This window comes from Oncorhynchus gorbuscha, linkage group LG04, assembly GCF_021184085.1.
Source record: "Oncorhynchus gorbuscha isolate QuinsamMale2020 ecotype Even-year linkage group LG04, OgorEven_v1.0, whole genome shotgun sequence".
In the NCBI taxonomy this organism is placed as follows: domain Eukaryota; kingdom Metazoa; phylum Chordata; class Actinopteri; order Salmoniformes; family Salmonidae; genus Oncorhynchus; species Oncorhynchus gorbuscha.
The window spans coordinates 56,775,662-56,800,638 of NC_060176.1; the positions used below are offsets into that span (position 1 = coordinate 56,775,662).

General features: G+C 46.8%; 1 protein-coding gene across 1 annotated transcript; it reads right to left on the bottom strand.

The window, feature by feature from the left end:
- Positions 1-950: 950 nt before the first annotated feature.
- On the bottom strand, positions 951-24,694 carry LOC124034339 (rho-related BTB domain-containing protein 2-like). The gene is given in 12 exon segments (XM_046347404.1): positions 951-5,306; positions 5,489-5,594; positions 5,782-5,870; positions 6,994-7,144; positions 7,365-7,483; positions 7,567-8,051; positions 8,053-8,252; positions 8,254-8,512; positions 8,763-8,948; positions 9,057-9,160; positions 9,495-9,696; positions 23,751-24,694. Coding segments are annotated over 12 exon segments (2,172 nt in total). The 5' UTR covers positions 23,816-24,694; the 3' UTR covers positions 951-5,100.
- Positions 24,695-24,977: the final 283 nt, after the last annotated feature.

Below are 24,977 nucleotides of genomic sequence, written 5' to 3' on the forward strand. Positions count from 1 at the left end.
GTAAAGGGCAAAGCATTCTGAGATGAGATATTCCCCCAAAATATACAGTATTTACATCAGGGGAGTCAAACTGACTTCGTCCCAGGGCCGCATTCGGTCTTCAAAGAGGTCCAGAGCCACACTGAAAATGTGTCAAAATTGGCCAATTATTCTATCCATTGTTTTTAGAAAGTATAGAAATGTAGGTCCATTATCATTTCTACATGGTTTTGATTGGATTATAGTCATGTTAAAGTATATTTGGAAGGTTGTGGTGATTTCCACGTGGAATGGAGAAATAACAACAAGTAGGGCACTGACATTATCCGCTGGATAATTTGTAATGTTTAACTTTTTTTGTTGGTCTGTATTAAAATAAAATATACACTATATATACAAAAGTATTTGGACACTCCTTCAAATGAGTGGATTCGGCTATATTTCAGCCACACTCATTGCTGACAGGTGTTTAAAATTGAGCACACAGCCATGCAATCTTCAAAGACAAACATTGGCAGTAGAATGGCCCGTACTGAAGAGCTCATTGACTTTCAACGTGGCACCCTCATAGGATGCCACTTTTCCAACAAGTCAGTTCATCTCATTTCTGCCCTGCTAGAGCTACCTCAGTCAACTGTAAGTGCTGTTATTGTGAAGTGGAAATGTCTAGGAGCAACAACGGCCCAGCCGTGAAGTGGTAGAACACACAAGCTCATAGAATGGGACCGGCAAGTGCTGAAGTGGGTACCGCGTAGAAATAGTCTTTCCTTAGTTGCAACACTCACTACCACGTTCCAAACTGCCTCTGGAAGCAACGTCAGCACAATAACTGTTAGTCGAGAGATTCATGAAATGAGTTTCCATGGCTATAACCGGCCCCGCCTAGATGACTGGAGAAGTCAGATCATTAATCAACACCCTGTTTGGCGATTGGACCACTTTCTATAGGATCGGAGTCATACACAAAGACATCTGTGTGCAGGCTGCTACTTTATATTTATTACATAAACACTATTTACACATTTCAAGAACACATGCTACAGAACTCCAGATCTACAGCTCCTAACAAACAATACAAACATCTGTAACTCTCCAGAACAACACAAATAAATACCTGTTGACGAGCAAAAATGTCAGACCAGGCTATAAACACTGAGAAAAGATTCAAGTTTTGAATTCAACCATTCAATACAAGTCTTGTTTATAACTATGCAACTGATTGTGCAGCAGATTGGTGTCCTGGTACTGCTACAAGCTCCCTTTGGTTTGTGCTTCTCTGCAGCGGTGATATAGCACCTAAACACATGGAAAAGGGCTTTAAAAGTTCTGAGTTAGAACTTTTCTTTTTATCTAGTCATAATATATTTGCAATTAACACCTGAGGTTGCCTACTCATCTAAGGATATGAGCTAAGGCTCTCAGTCTACATAATGCAATGTGCATGTATGGTTTAAACGACACTGGTGTGCCTATGTCCTGCATAGTGTACAAAATCAGCCAGTATCTATGCTGAAATATGTACAGCTCGGCCACATTATAACAATTGGCCATTATCTATGTTTTTGATTTATAATCCCAACTTTTAATTCCCACACCAAGTCAATGCCATCCATTGTAATGATAATACTGGTATTTCTCCATAGTGAAGTTAATGATCAGAAAACAAATTAGAATTGGTATTCTCTGCATTAATTTGATGGGGATGTGCTGACTTTTGTAATTGATTAATGTGTTGCCTAGAGTGGGCTTGTCATCATGTTAGTCTATTGGTGTGGTGAAAAGTGGTTTACTACTAAACATTCCATTCAGAGCATGAACATATTCAACCAAAACACTGTTTAAACTAACAAAAGCACAGGCTCATGATGCTTTCAAGTGTACACACATTAATGCCACACTCAGATATGTACACTTACACATAAACAAAGCCTTCAGTACCATGGTACATTGACACATCTTTAGTACACACAAACTAGTGACCACAGTAACAATATCTACATTCAATGTCTCTCACACACTATACATTAAGGCATGAGGTGTCTTCTTGGATGCAGTGCATTAGCAGAAGAGGGCTAATTGAGATATACTCAAATGCATTTCAACCACAGCATGTAAATGCGGATTGTCAAGTGGAATGGACAAAACTGAAAAAAAAGAAACAAAGGTCTGAATCAAAACATAAATCTTCTAAGGGTAAATTTGATCAAATATATGATTAATACAATATTTCAAAGTGAGACAGTGGTTCATTGATGCATTTACCAATTTGACAAAACACAACAAAACCATTTTACAGACAAACAATTCCAAAACATTACTTGGTAAAAACAGAACATTGACGACTAAACAAGCCTACATACTCGGATGTCCAGTGCAATACAGAATGATCCAAGTGATTAGGAGTTGGGATGGTATGCCAAGTGATTCATCCTTTTACAAGATACATATGTCAAACCTGCCTTTTTCAATTAGATTATAGCAACAAATCACATATGAACTTGATCTAAAAATACTGCCTTGTGCTCCTGCACTGGTCCTTCTGTAGCTCAGTTGGTAGAGCATGGCGCTTTTAACGCCAGGGTAGTGGGTTCGATCCCCGGGACCACCCATACGTAGAATGTATGCACACATGACTGTAAGTCGCTTTGGATAAAAGCGTCTGCTAAATGGCATATATTATAATCTATACCTTAAATTACAGATTACACATCTATATGAGCCTTGTACATGCAGTCTATTTGTATAATTGAGCATTTAAACAACATTCTGAGATATCATGTTAAGTGGATTCATGGTATTTAAATTACTGTGAAGCTCATTTTAGTGAAGACATAAAGGATGTAGGCTATATTTTCTAAGTGCATGAAGGAGAACAATATCCTACAAGTAACTTACATTATCTTACTAAAAGCTATGTCTACAATCTATTATTTTTATATTTATATATATATATATATATATATATATATATATATATATATATATTACAAGTAAATTCTTCACAATAATGTATATTGGCTAGAAGGGTGCTCCATGTCATATTTTCCTTCTCAAGCCATAGAGCCACTTCTTTTGATCTGAAAGCAGTTTGCCTGCATACCATACATGTAACCAGAGGTCAGCACAAGCACTGGAGAAATCTGAAAAAACTATCCATAAAACAAACAAAATCTAGTAGACTATCACACCTTACAATAAGTTGCCCAAATAGCACAAAACAACATGGATTTTCAATTTCATTGATAAGTTAGCAGCATTCATAATTATGTGTGTGAAACAAGTCAAGTTTTGTTATTAATTCTGGTCACCACCGGCATTCCATAGTAATTCCAGGGCACTGCAATGGGGACAACTTCACGTAAAGTGTTGCTAGAAATCGGTGATCCACTTTTGATATACACCTGCTGTAAATACTCACAATAATGAATGAGCACCATGCTTTTAAATCAAAACAATACTGTGGGTTGTCGTTGTTGAAATTACAACAGGGATATAAACATCCTCTTCAGATATCTCTTCAGCGTACACCGAGGATTGTCTTGTAGTGCTGTTATTTTTCTCATCCTATGATCATCTCTCCAAGCTCATTTAGACTGTTTGAAGCTTGTCAGACATGTGTGTCCAGTAGTGTAATGGCCTCGGTGCTCTTCTCATCAGAATGCTGATACATACAGGTGGTGCTCTCACCTCTCTTGAGAAGAGTCCAGTAGCAGGGTGTGAGGAGGAGTTTATAGATGAATGATGAGACCCAGACACGAGACAGTCTCCTGTATGTGTATGTCTGAAATGACCAATGACATGCAATCACAGGGATACCCTATAAGCATAATGTCAAACTTCTAAAAGGCAAGGTCACTGCCATTACAGACAGACAAGCCTAAGACACCACCGTCCAAGAGGGGAACTGCTGTACATGTGGATTCTCCAAGTCCAAGAGTTGGCCTTATGGTTTCTGAAATGCACCAGATCCATTGCTATAATGTGGAATGGTCCGGTTGATAGTGGCATTCAACATAAAGCTGTGGGGTCCAAGATACGTGGATAATTATATCAGACTGTCCTGATAAGGTACAATTGCCGATTTTAAGGAAAAGGAAACTTGGTAGTGCAAAGCTATTCCATTGTTGCAACACAGTGTGGTGAGCTTTGTTTATGTTTGTTGTGCGTTTCAAAAGCAAATGCTGAACAATACTCTGTGATTCAGGTTCTCTTGCATCTTGTCAAAAGACAAACGTGGCTGTGTAAAAGAAAGCCCTTTTCTGACATGTAGCCATACGTCACAACACATGGGTCGTGTATTACACTCACATCAATGTCAGCTGTGCAAGTTGTACAGAAAAATGCAAGATACAATAACTGTACAAAAGAGGACAGGAGTCAAATCTCCGCTGTTGTCATTTAAGTCGTAATTCTGTACAGACTTAGTGGTTTCCAGTAGGCAGATGATCTAAGGGGATGTCCTATATGACTTGAATAGATTCATCTTAATGCAGACCTAATGCATTTTGTTGATATTTCTGGTTGAGTGATTATAATTGTACTGTACACATCCTGGTTTGGTAGATTGTGCAAACACTTAAGGGCAAGAAAGTGTTATCACTGAGATTTGATTTCTGTGTTACTTTGCTGGTTATTGGTCTTTGCTATGTCTGTTGCAGCTGATAAGCACTTGGATGTCAATTCAAGTCAGTCAATGGTTATCATGAGCTTAGGATCACAGTTCTATACCTTGAAGCCAAGCCCCTTCATAACTTGCTCAGTTCTCCCCCTGGTGGTGTATGCAGGAATATCAACAACATATTGAGCAGTCATCAGCACCATCTACCTTGCCTTGTTTATAAGGTTTAAGTCACTGATCTTTAAGGTTTGAGCTTCATTGTCTTTGCATGGATAAGCTAACACAAAAAGAAAGAGAGTAATTACGTTCATTATCGGATTTAGCTGACCCTGCAAACCTGGGGGAGTGTAGCTTGGCTGCAGATGCAAAACAGAAATGAGGGAGGGAGAGGTGAGGGCCTGAATGAGTGGGCCTAGCGTCTGGCCAACAGTGCTGATTCTCCACTTTCCCAAGCCATCTCTACAGATCCCCACAGAGGGCCTTGCCTGTAACCTGAGTGCCAATCAGACGACAGCATTGGAACCAGAAGAGGCGGAGTTGGCAGAGGGAGAAGAGGGAAAGTTCCAGAAGAGCCACTTGCGTTTACACTGCCTCCTCTGGTACAAGTAGTCCTCCTTGTCCCGCTCCTTCCTTGCTCTCTGGTAGTGGTCATCCTCCTTCAGGAACCACACTGGTGGCCAGCGGTGCTTCTCAAAGTAGTCCTGGTTGTCTGCAAGAGGCATGGCTCAACAGCTTTAGCAACATCAAATGCAGACAGATGTGCAGACACAAATGCTTCATATAATGATAACTTCTCTATAAATCCTGCATTGATGTAAAGGGGAGATTCAAATGACAGTCGTAGTTTCACGCACATACAGGTCTCTTTAGTTAGTATTTCACTTGCATTACCTGTAGACGTGGCCTTCATGTCTCGAGGAAACTTGCGGCACACACTATTATAGTTGGTGCAGATGTGGTGAAGGCACCAGCCAGTTAGCTGTTGGGCACAATGGAACTGCCAGAGAGATACAAGATATTATAGAAGACCCTATTCCACACGTTCTAACTTTTTACATTTAAAAGTGTAACACTTGTTAAAGAAATTAGCATTAGAAATAGAAACAGTTGTGAGATTGGAGAAAAACAGTATAAAGAATAAATACACTCCTGGAATTGCAATAGGAACAAGGCCTCCATCTTACCTGAGCCATCTCCAGGTATAACAGCACATCTCCGTCAATATCAGCCCCCATCATAGCAGCCTCCATCAGGACTGTCACTGTATAGAGTTCTAAAACAGAGGCATGACATGCAGGGTATCCCAAGAACAACATAATAATAATCATTTGCAGTAATTATGATTATTGTATTGTCAAGTTTTCTGATGATACCACCATTCTTGGTCTGATGTATAAACATGCTGATACTACTGTGTACAGGTCAGAAATTCAAAGATTTGTCAAGTGGTTTGATGAGCACCAGCTCATCCTTAATGTAAAGAAAACAGAGAAGATAGTGTTTGAACCCAAATCTGTTTGAACCCAAATCTGTTAGTGACCATGTGCCTGTGGTTGTACACAATGTCAACATAGCACAGCTTAGTTTGTACAGGTACCTGGGTGTATATATGGACAATGTGCTGAGCTGGAAGGTCCAAGTAAAGAGTGTCTGCTCCAGAGTCCAACAACACCTCTACTTCCTATGGCTTTCAGGAGTTGTCCTGAAAATAATTATCCTGATCTACCATGCGGTCATATAGATATTCAACTGAAATCTCAAATTGCCCACCTCATACAAACTGCCATGAAGGTCATGGGTGTGAGGCAGCATCATTTCTGATCCCTCCCATGTACTTCACTCTGAGTATCAACTCCTCCCTTCAGGCAGACGCTATAGGGTCCCTACTTGTAAGCTGAACAGATATAAGCACTCCTTCCTTCCCATGTCCATCAAATACCTAAACAGCAATACTATAAGTCAACCTGAGCTATGATAGTACACCACTGACAGAATATAAGGGAATGTGCAACGTATTATGTATTTGGCTATATAAGAAGTGTACAACATGTATAATAAGAGTAACATGTAGTCAATATATTATGTTGAGTGTGTAATGTACAGAGTCTCTTTTGTTTACAGCAGTAATGTGTCTAAGACAATATTTCCTTCTGGGACATTGAAGATCATCCTATCCTATAAAACCCAGTCTGTCACTGTGCACATTGCCAAATCTAACTTGCAACAGAATTATTAAAGTAACAGAAACAACTCTCTCAACATACATATTAGCCTAATAGACACTATGAAGAGAATGAAAAAGAGGGGGAAGTGTGTGTTAAACTATAAGTGTGCATGTCTAGTGTTGCACAGATGTGGCTTTGTGAATGACGGTGTGCTCAAAAACAAGTAGATACCTGTTAGTGCAACTAGGTGTGGGAGGCAAAGACGGTTGGCAAGAACAATGAGCTCCATGGCATCCAGGTCAGTGCGGGAACAGAAGCGCCCAGTGTACAGGTACTCCAGCACAGCCCTCATACAGCTGCGAGTCGTGTTAGGAAACAGCACCTGAGACAAAAGGCACAGATCAACATCATTCTTCCTGTTCCTATTCACTAGTGTATTCTACTGTGATCTTGTGTGTTTGGTTATTTAGGTTAGTTATGCAGGCTGGTTATTCAAGCTGGTTATTCAGGTGACTTGCAGGAGGTCTTGTTATTGTGCACAAAAATGTAATATAGTGGCACACTCTCTAACTCCAGTGAGAGGGTGTAAAGAATTGACTTACTTCTTTGGTGCAGCTCTCCACAAAGGGCCCCCCAAACATAGCTGCCATCCAGTCACAGCTGGAGATGAGCAAGGGCTTATGGGCCATGATCGTTCCATCATCCAGCTTGAACACTACATCTGGAACACAAATAGAAATCATACTGCATCCAAGGAGAAACACAGAGTGTACAAAATCCCTCAGTATTATGATGTGCGCTCACCAGAAAAGGTGCCTTTGGCCAGGCACTCTTTGACTCTGTTGGTGCGCCGTACATGAAAGGCTTTGGTGATTTCCTGGTTCATGAAGGACTCGTTGTTAAGGATATTGGCCACCATCATGCGCAGGTCAAAGACCTCCAGCAGCTCAGCAATGTGTGCGATGTGCATTAGCTCCTTCTCGTGCTCGTCCAGCTGACCAGTGTACAGGTAGCGAAGCACAGCGCGGAAGGGCCCCAGCTGCATGGACTGGTCCATGTGCACCACGGTCATAGGCCTGGGGCTGTAGGTCACTGGGTCATCCACCAGCTCCTCCTGGATGCTGACAAAAGCCCTGCTCCAGGTAGACAGCAGTCTGCCCCTCCGGCCCCCTACAGATTCCCTCAGAGTGCCGTCACTGGTGCAGGCCCGCAGGTTGGCCCTGTCACCTTCGTCAGGGCTCTCACATACATCGAAGCTGGCAGCACGCATCAGCATCTCACGGCCAGACAGAGCGGTGGCGCGAGGGGGGCCGCTCGGTCTCCTCAGACCGGGCGTCCAGGACGAAGAGGTCATAGAACTTGGAGGAGGACGTGGCCAAGTAGATCTTGTGGGCGAAGATTCTCTGCTTCTCCTGTAGGACCAGGATGACATCGGAACACAGGGGGTCCTCTAGAAGACGGACAGGATGCTCCTCAGTGGTGGTGGGGGGGAGGTGGCACAGTGATGATGGGTGGTGGGGGTTTGGGAGGCAGGAAGGGGGCCTGGAGGAGAGACCGCTGCACGTTGCGCAGGTGTGACTTCCAGAACTGCAGGTGACGTCGTGAGATTAGGGCGGCCCGGATGGCGTTATCAAATACGTCCTTTACTCCAAACTGAGCCACAACGCTGGTCTCATAGTACGGCACTCCCAGCTCTTTGGCCACCTCACGGCCCCTCTCTGGAGGTAGAATCTCATTGTATTTAATGGGTCTGGAAGATATGACCATAAATGAAGCCAAAGAGGCCAAAGGTTAAGTGAGTTTACAGACTAAATTAACATGATTCAGAGCAGCATGAGGATGAATAACATTGTATATTGTTTACAAATCTTAGTACAAAGTGGTACCTACATTTCTAATGATGACACAGTGAATCTATCAATCACAGGCTATCAACTTTAACTTGAGATGAAAAGCACTGTTTTAGATTGAAAGCACTGGACTTAGGAGTTGTAGGCCACCTTGCTAGTGGCCGTCGTGCCCGGTTGACTGCCTCCAGGTCAGCGTAGCGCAGGTCCAGCTGGCAGCCCACCAGGATGACTGGAGCCCGGGGGCAGAAGTGTTTGATCTCAGGGTACCACATGGTCTTCACATGGTACAAGGAGTTGGGGTTGGCGATGGAGAAACACAGAACCACCACATCCGACCTCCAATGACGAGTGGGGTTATGGAAGGGACAGACAGGAAAGGTCCACTTACTTTACTCTGCACCAGTACCATGACTTGCATGAGTAAACAAGGTCAGCTGATCTCACCTTCCATACGCAAACCGTCGGTCCTTGTGATGGTCCCCGAACGTGTCCCAGAGCCGCAGCGACACACTGACGTCATCCACCACATCCCTAGATCGCTCCAGAACCTGACCAGAGAGACATCTATCATATGCATGGATATTACCAACAACCACAAAGTGTGAATCTAACACCTGCCCACCAGCCTAATGTGCTAAGCCCAAGATATACATTGTCTTGCAGGTTTGTTAATGTGCAACAACGGTTTACCCAACTGTAGCACTTAAAACAGAGGATTTCAGTATTGTTTTCCTTCACCGTCAAGTTGCTGGTGGACCAAACAGTTAATTTCAAACCCCATGCAGTCCATTACAAAAAACATAGCCACAAACAGAGAAAACCGACAAACAAATAAAGCTTTTTATTAATTAACAGTCAAAACCAGAGAACTCCACCACTCACCTCCTGGCAAACTCTGTACTGGTCTATGGCCCAGACAGTGGGTACATGTGTAGCAAGCAATTGGTACTGAGTGAGTGTGGCATTACAGGCCCGGGCACAGATAAGGCGGGTCTTCCCAACAGCGTTGTCCCCTACCACCACACACTTGATAGTCTCAACATTTGGCCTCTCATAGTCCATGTCAGAATCCATCAACTGGGGCCTGTCAGGGCAGAGGAAAGCAGAGTTTGATAAAATTCCAAAGCGATAATCAACTGGAGATATCAAATATCACAGAGGTACTGAGGAGCTTGTTAAAAACATTTTACCTCATCAAAACCCATCTGACCCCATCAGGTATCAATACTGCAATCAAATCACATTTTATTTGTCACATACTTTGTAAACAACAGGTGTAGACTAACAGTGAGATGCTTACTTACGGGCCCTTCCCAACAATGCAGAGAGAAAGAAAATAGAGAAATAACAGGACACGTAATAAAACACATACTAATAGATACACAATGATACACGGGGTACCAGTACCGAGTTGATGTGTAGGGGTACGAGGTAATTGAGGTAGATATGTGCATATAACTAGGAATATAGTGACAGATAATAAACAGTAGCAGCAGCATATGTGATGAGTCAAAAAAGTTAGTGCAGATACTATTTATGTCACGCAGGTGAATGAGGACCCAAAAGCGACTTGGCGAAAACAGAGTTTTTAATCCAGTAAGATACTTAACAAAACAAAAGGCATAATACTACTCGTAAAGACGAGAACAGACTGGAGACATGATCAAGAGCTGCAGGTTGCCTCGGGAAGGCACTTGAACCTAGCAGACTCAGACACCTGCTCACCACGCAGCATCTGAGGGAAACACGACACGACAGGGCAAAACATAGACACAGCACGGTGAATATAGACAAGGATCCGACAGGGCAGGTACGGAAAACAAGGAGAGAAATAGGGACTCTAATCAGGGAAAAGGATCGGGAACAGGTGTGGGAAGACTAAATGATTGATTAGGGGAATAGGAACAGCTGGGAGCAGGAACGGAACGATAGAGAGAAGAGAGAGCGAGAGAGTGAGAGAGGGAGGGGAGAGAGAGGGATAGAAAGAGGGAAAGAACCTAATAAGACCAGCAGAGGGAAACGAATAGAAGGGGAAGCACAGGGACAAGACATGATAATTAATGACAAAACATGACAGTACCCCCCACTCACCGAGCGCCTCCTGGCGCACTCGAGGAGGAACCCTGGCGGCAACGGAGGAAATCATCAATAAGCGAACGGTCCAGCACGTCCCGAGACGGAACCCAACTCCTCTCCTCAGGACCGTAACCCTCCCAATCCACTAAGTATTGGTGACCCCGTCCCCGAGAACGTATGTCCATGATCTTACGTACCTTGTAAATAGGTGCGCTCTCGACAAGGACGGGAGGGGGGGAGGGAAGACGAACGGGGGTGCGAAGAAAGGGCTTGACACAGGAGACATGGAAGACAGGATGGATGCGACGAAGATGTCGCGGAAGAAGCAGTCGCACAGCGACAGGATTGACGACCTGGGAGACACGGAACGGACCAATGAACCGCGGAGTCAACTTACGAGAAGCTGTCGTAAGAGGAAGGTTGCGAGTGGAAAGCCACACTCTCTGGCCGCAACAATACCTTGGACTCTTAATCCTGCGTTTATTGGCGGCTCTCACAGTCTGTGCCCTGTAACGGCAAAGTGCAGACCTCACCCTCCTCCAGGTGCGCTCACAACGTTGGACAAACGCTTGAGCGGAGGGAACGCTGGACTCGGCAAGCTGGGATGAGAACAGAGGAGGCTGGTAACCCAGACTACTCTGAAACGGAGATAACCCGGTAGCAGACGAAGGAAGCGAGTTGTGAGCGTATTCTGCCCAGGGGAGCTGTTCTGCCCAAGACGCAGGGTTTCTGAAAGAAAGGCTGCGTAGTATGCGACCAATCGTCTGATTGGCCCTCTCTGCTTGACCGTTAGACTGGGGATGAAACCCGGAAGAGAGACTGACGGACGCACCAATCAAACGACAGAACTCCCTCCAAAACTGTGACGTGAATTGCGGACCTCTGTCTGAAACGGCGTCTAACGGGAGGCCATGAATTCTGAACACATTCTCGATAATGATTTGTGCCGTCTCCTTAGCGGAAGGAAGTTTAGCGAGGGGAATGAAATGTGCCGCCTTAGAGAACCTATCGACAACCGTAAGAATCACAGTCTTCCCCGCAGACAAAGGCAGACCGGTAATGAAGTCTAGGGCGATGTGAGACCATGGTCGAGAAGGAATGGGGAGCGGTCTGAGACGACCGGCAGGAGGAGAGTTACCCGACTTAGTCTGCGCGCAGTCCGAACAAGCAGCCACGAAACGGCGCGTGTCACGCTCCTGAGTCGGCCACCAAAAGCGCTGGCGAATAGACGCAAGAGTGCCTCGAACACCGGGATGACCAGCTAACTTGGCAGAGTGAGCCCACTGAAGAACAGCCAGACGAGTGGAAACAGGAACGAAAAGGAGGTTACTAGGACAAGCGCGCGGCGACGCAGTGTGCGTGAGTGCTTGCTTAACCTGTCTTTCAATTCCCCAGACTGTCAACCCGACAACACGCCCATAAGGAAGAATCCCCTCGGGATCAGTAGAAGCCACAGAAGAACTAAACAGACGGGATAAGGCATCAGGCTTGGTGTTTTTGCTACCCGGACGGTAAGAAATCACAAACTCAAAACGAGCGAAAAACAATGCCCAACGAGCTTGACGGGCATTAAGTCGTTTGGCAGAACGGATGTACTCAAGGTTCTTATGGTCTGTCCAAACGACAAAAGGAACGGTCGCCCCCTCCAACCACTGTCGCCATTCGCCTAGGGCTAAGCGGATGGCGAGCAGTTCACGGTTACCCACATCATAGTTGCGCTCAGATGGCGACAGGCGATGAGAAAAATAAGCGCAAGGATGAACCTTATCGTCAGACTGGAAGCGCTGGGATAGAATGGCTCCCACGCCTACCTCTGAAGCGTCAACCTCGACAATGAATTGTCTAGTGACGTCAGGAGTAACGAGGATAGGAGCGGACGTAAAACGTTCTTTTAGAAGATCAAAAGCTCCTGGGCGGAACCGGACCACTTAAAACACGTCTTGACAGAAGTAAGAGCTGTGAGAGGGGCAGCAACTTGACCGAAATTACGAATGAAACGCCGATAGAAATTAGCGAAACCTAAAAAGCGCTGCAACTCGACACGTGACCTTGGAACGGGCCAATCACTGACAGCTTGGACCTTAGCGGAATCCATCTGAATGCCTTCAGCGGAAATAACGGAACCGAGAAAAGTAACGGAGGAGACATGAAAAGAGCACTTCTCAGCCTTTACGTAGAGACAATTCTCTAAAAGGCGCTGTAGAACACGTCGAACGTGCTGAACATGAATCTCGAGTGACGGTGAAAAAATCAGGATATCGTCAAGATAGACAAAAACAAAGATGTTCAGCATGTCTCTCAGAACATCATTAACTAATGCCTGAAAAACAGCTGGCGCATTGGCGAGACCAAACGGCAGAACCCGGTACTCAAAATGCCCTAACGGAGTGTTAAACGCCGTTTTCCACTCGTCCCCCTCTCTGATGCGCACGAGATGGTAAGCGTTACGAAGGTCCAACTTAGTAAAGCACCTGGCTCCCTGCAGAATCTCGAAGGCTGATGACATAAGGGGAAGCGGATAACGATTCTTAACCGTTATGTCATTCAGCCCTCGATAATCCACGCAGGGGCGCAGAGTACCGTCCTTCTTCTTAACAAAAAAGAACCCCGCCCCGGCCGGAGAGGAAGAAGGCACTATGGTACCGGCGTCAAGAGACACAGATAAATAATCCTCGAGAGCCTTACGTTCGGGAGCCGACAGAGAGTATAGTCTACCCCGAGGAGGAGTGGTCCCCGGAAGGAGATCAATACTACAATCATACGACCGGTGAGGAGGAAGGGAGTTGGCTCGGGACCGACTGAAGACCGTGCGCAGATCATGATATTCCTCCGGCACTCCTGTCAAATCGCCAGGTTCCTCCTGAGAAGTGGGGACAGAAGAAATGGGAGGGATGGCAGACATTAAACACTTCACATGACAAGAAACGTTCCAGGATAGGATAGAATTACTAGACCAATTAATAGAAGGATTATGACATACTAGCCAGGGATGACCCAAAACAACAGGTGTAAAAGGTGAACGAAAAATCAAAAAAGAAATAGTCTCACTGTGGTTACCAGATACTGTGAGAGTTAAAGGTAGTGTCTCAAATCTGATACTGGGAAGATGACTACCATCTAAGGCAAACATGGGCGTAGGCTTGTCTAACTGTCTGAAAGGAATGTCATGTTTCCGAGCCCATGCTTCGTCCATGAAACAACCCTCAGCCCCAGAGTCAATCAAGGCACTGCATGTAGCACCCGAACCGGTCCAGCGTAGATGGACCGACATAGTAGTACATGATCTAGATGAAGAGACCTGAGTAGTAGCGCTCACCAGTAGCCCTCCGCTTACTGATGAGCTCTGGCCTTTTACTGGACATGAATTGACAAAATGTCCATCAAATCCGCAATAGAGGCACAGGCGGTTGGTGATCCTCCGTTCCCTCTCCTTAGTCGAGATGCGAATCCCTCCCAGCTGCATGGGCTCAGTCTCTGAGCCAGAGGAGGGAGATGGTTGCGATGCGGAGCAGGGAAACACCGTTGATGCGAGCTCTCTTCCACGAGCCTGGTGACGAAGATCTACCCGTCGTTCTATGCGGATGGCGAGAGCAATCAAAGAGTCCACATCTGAAGGAACCTCCCGGGAGAGAATCTCATCCTTAACCACTGCGTTGAGTCCCTCCAGAAAACGAGCGAGCAGCGCCGGCTCGTTCCACTCACTAGAGGCAGCAAGAGTGCGAAACTCAATAGAGTAATCTGTTATGGATCGATCACCTTGGCATAGGGAAGCCAGGGCCCTAGAAGCCTCCCTACCAAAAACTGAACGGTCAAAAACCCGAATCATCTCCTCTTTAAAGTTCTGGTATTTGTTAGAGCAATCAGCCCTTGCCTCCCAGATAGCTGTGCCCCACTCTCGAGCCCGGCCAGTAAGGAGTGAAATGACGTAAGCAACCCGAGCTCTCTCTCTAGAGTATGTGTTGGGTTGGAGAGAGAACACAATCTCACACTGGGTGAGAAAGGAGCGGCACTCCGTGGGCTGCCCGGAGTAGCAAGGTGGGTTATTAACCCTAGGTTCTGGAGGCTCGGCAGGCCAGGAAGTAACAGGTGGCACGAGACAAAGACTCTGGAACTGTCCAGAGAGGTCGGAAACCTGAGCGGCCAGGTTCTCCACGGCATGGCGAGCAGCAGACAATTCCTGCTCGTGTCTGCCGAGCATGGCTCCTTGGATCTCGACGGCAGTGTTACGAGCGTCTGTAGTCGCTGGGTCCATTCCTTGGTCGGATCCTTCTGTCACGCAGGTGAATGAGGACCCAAAAGCGACTTGGCGAAAACAGAGTTTTTAATCCAGTAAGATACTTAACAAAACAAAAGGCATAATACTACTCGTAAAGACGAGAACAGACTGGAGACATGATCAAGAGCTGCAGGTTGCCTCGGGAAGGCACTTGAACCTAGCAGACTCAGACACCTGCTCACCACGCAGCATCTGAGGGAAACACGACACGACAGGGCAAAACATAGACACAGCACGGTGAATATAGACAAGGATCCGACAGGGCAGGTACGGAAAACAAGGAGAGAAATAGGGACTCTAATCAGGGAAAAGGATCGGGAACAGGTGTGGGAAGACTAAATGATTGATTAGGGGAATAGGAACAGCTGGGAGCAGGAACGGAACGATAGAGAGAAGAGGGAGCGAGAGAGTGAGAGAGGAAGGGGGAGAGAGAGGGATAGAAAGAGGGAAAGAACCTAATAAGACCAGCAGAGGGAAACGAATAGAAGGGGAAGCACAGGGACAAGACATGATAATTAATGACAAAACATGACAATTTAGCAGTCTATTTAACAGTCTATTTAGCAGTCTTATGGCTTGGGGCTAGAAGATGTTCAATGTCCTGTTGGTTCTAGACTTGGTGTATCAGTACCGCTCGCCATTCGGTAGCAGAGAGAACAGTCTATGACTTGGGTGGCTGTAGTCTTTGAACATTTTTATGGCCTTCCTCTGACACCTTCTGGTATAGAGGTCCTGGATGGCAGGGAGCTCGGCCCCAGTGATGTGGCTGCCTGGCTGAGTGCCTGTGCCAATTCGGAAGGTCCCTGACGTTCCTTACTCTTTCATTTCAAGAGACACACTGGGGATTTCAGAGTTCTGGAAGTGAAGTAGGATGTGTTCCTAAAAATAAGCACAGACTCTGCTAACTTAATTTGTCTAGCATCTGGGTTATACTCAGGCAGTATCTGTGTCTTGTCATTTTGTGTTTCCCTGTGTTTTATGCTGACTTACATGCTAAGTTATACTGAGAGGACATTCCATTTCCCAGAACAATGTGTTATAGGATCACAATCTCTCTCCAACATAAGCCACTTTCAACATAAGAAAATATAACATGATTCACATTATTACCCGATGAGATACATCTTTGATCAAATGAAACAGACCACAGGGAGTTCCATTATGCAAGGATGCAGCTGAAATCACATTTCTCTATAAAGCACTTGCAACCAAAACACATTTTTCAATAAATTCAGCCATGGTCTTACCAATAGGCCTGGCAATGTCAAACAACAGCGTTCTTTTGGACAAAAATACTCACACTGACATCTGTCTCTTGATGAATTTCTACATTCAATCATCTAAGCATTATTTGATCAAGAACCCCTCCTTGGCAATCTTAGCAAGCCCCCCCCCCCCCAAAACAAAATCTAACCATTTTAACGGTCTGAGTGTAGTGGGTGAGGAGTCAGGCGCAGGAAGCAGAGAGTCCAGGGGAGTGCTATTTTAATGCACTGAGAAACGCTGAACATAAGCCAACCCTCACAAAAACACAGGGCGTACTGAACGAACAAATGCCCCAAACAGGGGGGCTAAACTGTCTAGGAAAAACCCACAAAATGGGAAAACACAAAACCCATAGACATGCACACAAGTACACCAAACAGACGATCACAATAATTAATCCCGCACAAGGAACCCTGCGGGCCGGCTGACTAATAAAGCCTTACTACCTAACTCAAAACAGGTGCACTCAATCAACACATAAGGAGGGGGAGGAAATAATCCGTAGCAGCTAGTAGGCCGGCGACGACGACCGCCGAGCGCCACCCGAACGGGAAGGGGAGTGTCCTTCGGTCGGAGTCGTGACAGTACCCCCCCCTTGACGCGTGGCTCCCGCAGCACGCCGACACCGGCCTCGAGGTCGACCCGGAGGACGAGGCGCAGGGCGATCCGGATGGAGGCGATGGAAATCCCTCAACATTGACGGATCCAAAATGTCCCCGGTGGGTACCCAGCACCTCTCCTCCGGACCGTACCCCTCCCAGTCCACGAGGTACTGCAGGCCCCTCACCCGGCGTATCGACTCCCGAATGGCCCGTATCGTATAAGCCGGGGACCCCTCAATGTCCAGAGGGGGAGGAGGGACCTCCAGTACCTCACCGTCCTGTAGGGGACCAGCTACCACCGGCCTGAGGAGAGACACATGAAACGAGGGGTTAATACGATAATAGGAAGGGAGTTGTAATCGATAACACACCTCGTTTATTCTCCTCAGGACTTTGAACAGCCCTACACACTGCGACCCAAGCTTCCGGCAGGGCACGCGGAGGGGCAGGTTTCGGGTCGAGAGCCAGACCCTGTCCCCTGGTACAAACACGGGGGCCTCACTGCGGTGGAGGTCAGCACTCCTTTTCTGCCATCCACTAGCCTGTTGAAGGGATTCCTGGACGGCTCTCCAGGTTTCTTTGGAGCGCTGCACCCATTCCTCCACCGCAGGAGCCTCGGTCTGGCTCGGATGCCACGGTGCCAGGACCGGCTGGTACCCCAACACACACTGAAAGGGGGACACAGTAGTAGAGGCGTGGCGTAATGAGTTCTGGGCCATTTCAGTCCAGGGGATGTATCTCGCCCACTCCCCTGGCCGGTCCTGGCAGTACGACCGCAGAAACCTACCCACCTCCTGGTTTACTCTCTCCACCTGCCCATTACTTTCGGGGTGATAACCGGAGGTCAGGCTGACCGAGACCCCCAGACGCTCCATCAATTCCCTCCATACTCAGGACGTGAACTGGGGGCCCCGATCAGAAACGATGTCCTCCGGCACCCCGTAGTGCCGGAAGACGTGGGTGAATAATGCCTCCGCAGTCTGTAGGGCTGTTGGTATACCGGGCAACGGGAGGAGACGGCAGGACTTAGAGAACCGATCCACAATCACCAGAACCGTGGTGTTGCCCTGAGATGGGGGAAGGTCGGTCAGGAAATCTACGGATAGATGTGACCATGGCCGTTGTGGAACGGGGAGGGGTTGTAACTTCCCTCTAGGAAGGTGCCTAGGAGCCTTACTCTGGGCGCATACCGAACAGGAGGAGACATAAACCTTAACGTCCCTAGCCAAGGTAGGCCACCAATACTTCCCCTGAAGGCTCCCCACTGTCCTCCTCACCCCAGGGTGACTCGAGGAGGGTAGGACGTGAGCCCACCGAATCAGTTGGTCCAGAACACCAAGCGGCACGTACCTCCGCCCGACCGGACACTGAGGAGGCGCGGGTTCAGCCCGTAACGCCCGCTCGATGTCCGAGTCCACCTCCCATACCACCGGTGCCATCAGCTTTGAGGCAGGAAGGATGGGAGTAGGTTCGGTGGACCTATCCTCCGTGTCGTAAAGGCGGGACAGTGCGCCCGCCTTCACGTTCTGGGAGCCCGGTCTATATGATAAAGTGAACCGGAATCGAGTGAAAAACATAGCCCACCTTGCCTGCCGCGGGTTCAGTCTCCTAGCTGACCAAATATACTCCAGATTTTGGTGGTCGGTCCAGATGAGAAAGGGGTGCTTAGCCCCCTCAAGCCAGTGTCTCCACACCTTCAGAGCCCTGACCACCGCTAACAACTCCCGGTCCCCCACATCATAGTTACACTCCGCTGGGCTGAGCTTACTCGAGAAGAAAGCGCAGGGGCGGAGTTTTGGTGGCGTACCCGAGCGCTGTGATAGCACGGCACCCACCCCAGCCTCGGACGCGTCCACCTCCACTATGAATGAGAGAGAGGGGTCCGGATGCGCCAACACGGGTGCATCCGTGAACAGCGCTTTCAACCTGTTGAAAGCTCTGTCCGCCTCTGCTGACCATCGCAACCGCTACCTGGCCAAAACCCAGGATAAACCTCCGGTAGTAGTTGGCAAAACCCAAAAACCGCTGCACCTCTTTTACCGTGGTTGGAGTCGGCCAATTACGCACGGCCTTACTGCGGTCACCCTCCATCTCCACCCCCGAGGTGGAAATATGATAACCCAGAAAGGAGAATGCTCATTTGGAGAACACACACTTCTCAGCCTTGACGTATAGGTCATGCTCCAGCAGTCTACCAAGCACCTTGCGTACCAGAGACACATGCGCGGCGCGAGTGGCTGAGTAGATCAGAATGTCATCGGTATAAACAACCACTCCCTGCCCGTGCAGGTCCCTGAGAATATCGTCTACAAAGGATTGAAAAATAGCTGGAGCATTTTTTAACCCATACGGCATGACGCAGTACTCATAGTGGCCCGATGTTGTACTAAATGCGGATTTCCACTCGTCTCCTTTCCGAATACGCACCAGGCTATACGCGCTCCTGAGATCCAATTTTGTGAAGAACTGCGCTCCCTGAAAGGATTCCACTGCCGTAGCAATGAGAGGTAGTGGGTAGCTGAACCCCACTGTGATGGCATTTAGACCTCTATAATCAATACACGGACGCAATCCTCCCTCCTTTTTCTTCACAAAAAAGAAACTCGAGGAGACGAGTGAAATGGAGGACTGAATGTACCCCTGTCCCAGAGACTCCGTGATATATGTCTCCATAGCCAACGTCTCCTCTTGGGACAATGGGTACACGTGACTCTTGGGAAGCGCAGCGTTTACCTGGAGATCTATCGCACAATCCCTTCCTGGTCGATGTGGTGGTAATTTAGTCGCCTTCTTTTTACTAAAAGCGATTGCCAAATCGGCATACTCGGGGGGAATGCACACTGTGGGACCCTGGTCTGGACTTTCCACCGAGGTGGCACCGACGGAAACTCCCAGACACCTTCCAGAACACTCATCTGACCACCCCTTGAGAGCCAGCCATGGAATCCCTAACACCACTGGAAACGCAGGCGAATCAATAATATAGAGACTGATACGCTCCCTATGATTCCCCTGCGTTACCATGTCCAGTGGGATCGTGGTCTCCCTGACAACCCCTGATCCTAATGGCCGGCCATCTAGGGAGTGCACGGGAAAGGGAGAATCTATCGGCACAAGCGGAACACCTAATTTAATAGCAAGTCCGGGATCCATAAAGTTCCCAGCTGCGCCTGAATCGACTAGCGCCCTATGCTGGGAAGAGGGGAAAATTTTAAGAAAAAAAATCAAGACAAACATGTGAACAACAGGGGGTTCTGGGTGAGTTTGGTGCTGACTCACCTGGGGTGATCGAGAAATGTTTCGCCAGCCATCTCGACTCCGAGACGGACCCCCCCAGCACCGATCGGCCGTGTGTCCTCTCCGACCACAGTTGGTGCAGAGGGAGCCTCCTCCTCCGGTACCCCTCGGCAAAGCCCCTCCCAACTCCATCGGAACAGGAGTGGAGGTGCTGGGTGGTGGAACACACAGGACCCTCTCCGAACGCCCGCGAGCAGCCAGCAGATTGTCCAGTCGGATGGACATGTCAATTAGCTCATCCAAGGAAAGGCGGTGTCCCGACACGCTAGCTCCCTGTGGAGGTCCTCCCGGAGACTACACCTGTAGTGGTCGATAAGGGCCCTGTCGTTCCACCCGGATCCTGCTGCCAAGGTACGGAACTCCAACGCGTAATCCTGGGCGCTCCTTTTCTCCTGCCGAAGATGGAATAGTCGTCCTCCCGCCGCTCGGCCATCTGGAGGATGGTCAAACACGGCGCGGAAGCGGCGAGAAAACTCGGGGTAGTGCTCCTTAGCTGAGTCTGGGCCATTCCAAACTGCATTTGCCCACTCCAGAGCATGACCCATGAGGCAGGAGATGAGGACATTCACCCTCTCCGCTCCCGAGGGAGTAGGTCTGACGGTGGCCAGGTACAGTTCTAGCTGGAGTAAGAACCCCTGGCACCCTGCTGCCGCTCCATCATAGACTCTCGGGAGCGTAAGACGGAGGGTGCTGGAGTCGGGAGATGGGGAGTCCTGAGGAGGGGGGGGGCCGAAGGTCGAGAGAGGAAACCGCTTCTCTCCCATCGGTCCATTCTCTCCATCACCAGATCCATCGCCGTTCTGATCCGATGGAGAACGGTGGTGTGATGTAGAACCCTCTCTTCCATCGATGGGAGGGGAGTGGCTGTTGCTCCTGCTGACTCCATTCCAGAGGTGCAGGATTCTGTAACGGTCTGAGTGTAGTGGGTGAGGAGTCAGGCGCAGGAAGCAGAGAGTTCAGGGGAGTGCTATTTTAATGCACTGAGAAACGCTGAACATAAGCCAACCCTCACAAAAACACAGGGCGTACTGAACAAACAAATGCCCCAAACAGGGGGGGCTAAACTGTCTAGGAAAAACCCACAAAATGGGAAAACACAAAACCTATAGACGTGCACACAAGTACACCAAACAGACGATCACAATAATTAATCCCGCACAAGGAACCCTGCGGGCCGGCTGACTAATAAAGCCTTACTACCTAACTCAAAACAGGTGCACTCAATCAACACATAAGGAGGGGAGGAAATAATCAGTAGCAGCTAGTAGGCCGGCGACGACGACCGCCGAGCGCCACCCGAACGGGAAGGGGAGTGTCTTTCGGTCGGAGTCGTGACAAACCATAGATCAGTCTAGGATCCAAGAAAATTGTGGTGAACATAATTAGTTGACAGACAGACAGACGGACACCTATCCACGTCTAGAAAAATAGTGGTTGCTGATCTCGTTATCCAGTTTCCAAGGGAACCAGATTTGCTTCTTGCTTCTGTGTCATACCTTACCCTACTGTAACAGGTGTATGGCAACTGAATGACCTTTACAAAGGAGACTGACAGCCACTCGCAAAAACGTAAACAATGTGGCCAGACATGAGCCAGACTGGACCACGAGGAAAAAATGTAATAGCATATCTGGCCAGCTACTACACCGCCGTAGCTTAACTCGTTAATAAAATGTCCATTCCCAATACCCAGACAACCTCCGCAACTATGAGTTGCAACAATGTCACCACCGTCCTTGACAATGAGGGCGCGAAACATGATGACATTGTCTTTCGACGAAATTTGAGTGTCCACTCTGCATGGCTGTACTGTTGGCTGGTTATGCTTGGTCTCTGTGGGTTCCAATATAGGGCTATTAGACCTGCAATATAGTTAGTAGGCTATCTGCAGCACGCCAATTCATTAAAAATAGCTTCAATATTATGTTCGTGAATGGAAGAAGGCTGCGAACTTGGAAGGCGGCAGAAGCTGAATTCTGTGGTGGATTGCCAACTTACTCCTCAATGCCATTTTCTCTCGTTGGTAATGTTGACTATTTGGCAACAGTCTGCGCTTAAAACTTCTTAAGGATAGGGGGCAGCATTTTCACTTTTGGATAAATAGTGTGCACAATTTAAACTTCCTGCTACTCATGCCAGGAATATATTATATGCATATGATTAGTAGGTGTGGATAGAAAACACTCTGACGTTTCTCAAATTGGTTCAATCATGTCTGTGACTATAACAGAACTTATGTAGCAGGCAAAACCCTGAGGAAAAAGGTAAGATTTTTTACTTTTTTTTGCCTCTGACCGTTCCCTCAGTTGTCTTTGCCAAGGGATATTTGATAGCGACCATTTTACAGTTCCTACGACTTTCACAGGATGTCACCAGTCTTTGGAATTGGGTTGAAGTTAATCATTGGTGCAACAAAGAAGAGGCACATCCTTGAACAACGTTACACTGTTGAGAGTTACGCAAGAGGTAAAAAAGGTCCATGGTTTGTTTACTTGCTCTATTGAATACAGATTGCCCCGTCTACAATTTGATCGATTATTAACGTTTAAAAATACCTATAGTTGTATTACAAAAGTAGTTTGAAATATTTTGGCAAAGTTTATTAGCTTTTGAAATGTTTTGTAGTGACGTTGTGTTTTGACAAGCTGCTTTTTTTCGGATCAAACCTGCTTTATAAATTGATGGAATTAATTGAAAAAAAGGACCAATTGTGATGTTTATGGGACATATTGGAGTGCCAACAAAGAAGCTATGCTTGTTCTTTTGTTTACTGGTTCAGATCAGATAATAGCTTCTCATGCTTTCGCTGAAAAGCATGTTTTAAATCTGACATGTTGGCTGGATTCACAACGAGTGTAGCTTTAATTGAGTATCCTGCATGTGTGATTTAATGAAAGTTTGAGTTTTATAACATTTTATTTTAAATTGGCCTCTGCATTTCCCAGGGCAATTGGCCACTTGAGACGCTAGCGTCTCACTATCCCCAAGAGGTTTTAACATATAGCCACGTCATCAATCATAATTTAGCAAGAACTCAACCGAGGTACTTCAGCTGCAGTTCAGACCTCTGTCTAATGACGAGGTGATGCAACCAAATCCTGTCTGTCATAGAATAGCCTATACAACAACATGTCTAGCACTATCTTGTGTGCAAAGAAGAATTCCATAGTTATTTCGTTATATTATGGACGTATGGATTCTCATGAGGCTATGGACCCTTTTAGTTAGGCAGCTTTAGATGCAAATTAGACTGACATAACTAGTACGTTCGATATATCATAGCCTAAAAAACTCATTATTTCAGAGGATTCCATTAATAGCCGCTTTATAATATAATTATACTATAGGCTATATCCGCTCCAAGAACTGACCATACGTGCAGGTCAGCAAAGTATAAAGGGTTTAGCTAATAACATTCACCCAGCTTGCTACAAAAGCTATTTCTATCAAGCCGAGTCACTGGTCATTCAGCGCCACCGTTACGTAACACCCAGAGGTTCATTCCTTGTGCCATTTTGTGTTATTGAGGTGCATGCCAAAATGTTAGATTAGTATAGGCTATTATAGGTTACTAACCCAAAAGCCTATCCCGTTGCGCATTTGGCCAAAATGTCTCCTTACCTCAACATAAGGAAATGGTGCATCGGATTGACCGATGTTTGAGACTGAGAAGAAGAGGGCTCCATCCGATGCGGTTAGCACTCTACCGTAGCCTGGGCTGAACGTCATTTTCGCAGCAAGGATAACTATAGGGAATTAAATATATTAAATATAGGGGATTAAATAGGGGCCACGCCGCTAAAGTCACCAGAAAAGTATACTTGGTAAAAATAATAAGGTTATCATCACCGTGTGCCTGAGGACACTTGTGGTCTACATGAGTCCGTCTTCACCGTCAACCGCAGGCCACGCCGCGTCAAAGAACCAGCTCCAGTCACCTACGTAATTTATTATAGAAGCACGCGCACCAATAAAAACCCCATTCATTATAAAACAGCGTTCCACTGCAAATCTCCCATAAATCCCATTCAATCCTAACGTAGGCTATTTAGCTGCTGTATCTTCTGGTTCAGATTCTACTGTAAAGACATTTAGTCTCAGCTCGCCACTGTACAGATCATTATTACGGTTAATGTCTAAACTCCAAATATTATGTCTGAGATAAGCAATAAACTATATATATCTCTTAAAATCGTAGGCTATTGCAAACATAATGGGATGTGATCTGAGTGGACTTTAAAGTTGCCATGACTGCCATCACTCAATGGGGTTGTTTTTTCCCCTCTCAAGTATTCTGTTCACAAAACATAAAACCTTCCAAATACAAATAAAATATTTGCATGACTATAGGTCAATTTAACCATGTGTCATTTGGCAAAGTTCTAACCTAACTCAAAGCATAGCCGTTATAAACAAGATTTTACACACGTTAAAACATTTTAAACACCCACAGGCATCATAAATACTGTTTGAAAATTATTTTAAGCTCCTTACCTGTTCTCTTGTAGGCTGGCCAAACACTGCACCTTAGTTTGTTTAAGAAAGAGTGGTAACTCATCCTTTCACTTTCAATATTCCCCTTTCCTTTTTTGCCTGCCCCCCTACCCCCCCTCCCCTCTCTCTCTCTCTCTCTGTGAGGCATGCTGTCACCCCCTACCTTTTCTTTTTTGCCTGTCTCTCTCTGTCTCTCTGTCTCTCTGTCTCTCTGTCTCTCTGTCTCTCTCTCTCCCTCTGTCTCTCTCTCTCTCTCTCTCTCTCTCTCTCTCTCTCTCTCTCTCTCTCTCTCTCTCTCTCTCTCTCTCTCTCTCTCTCTCTCTCACACACACACACACACACACACACACACAC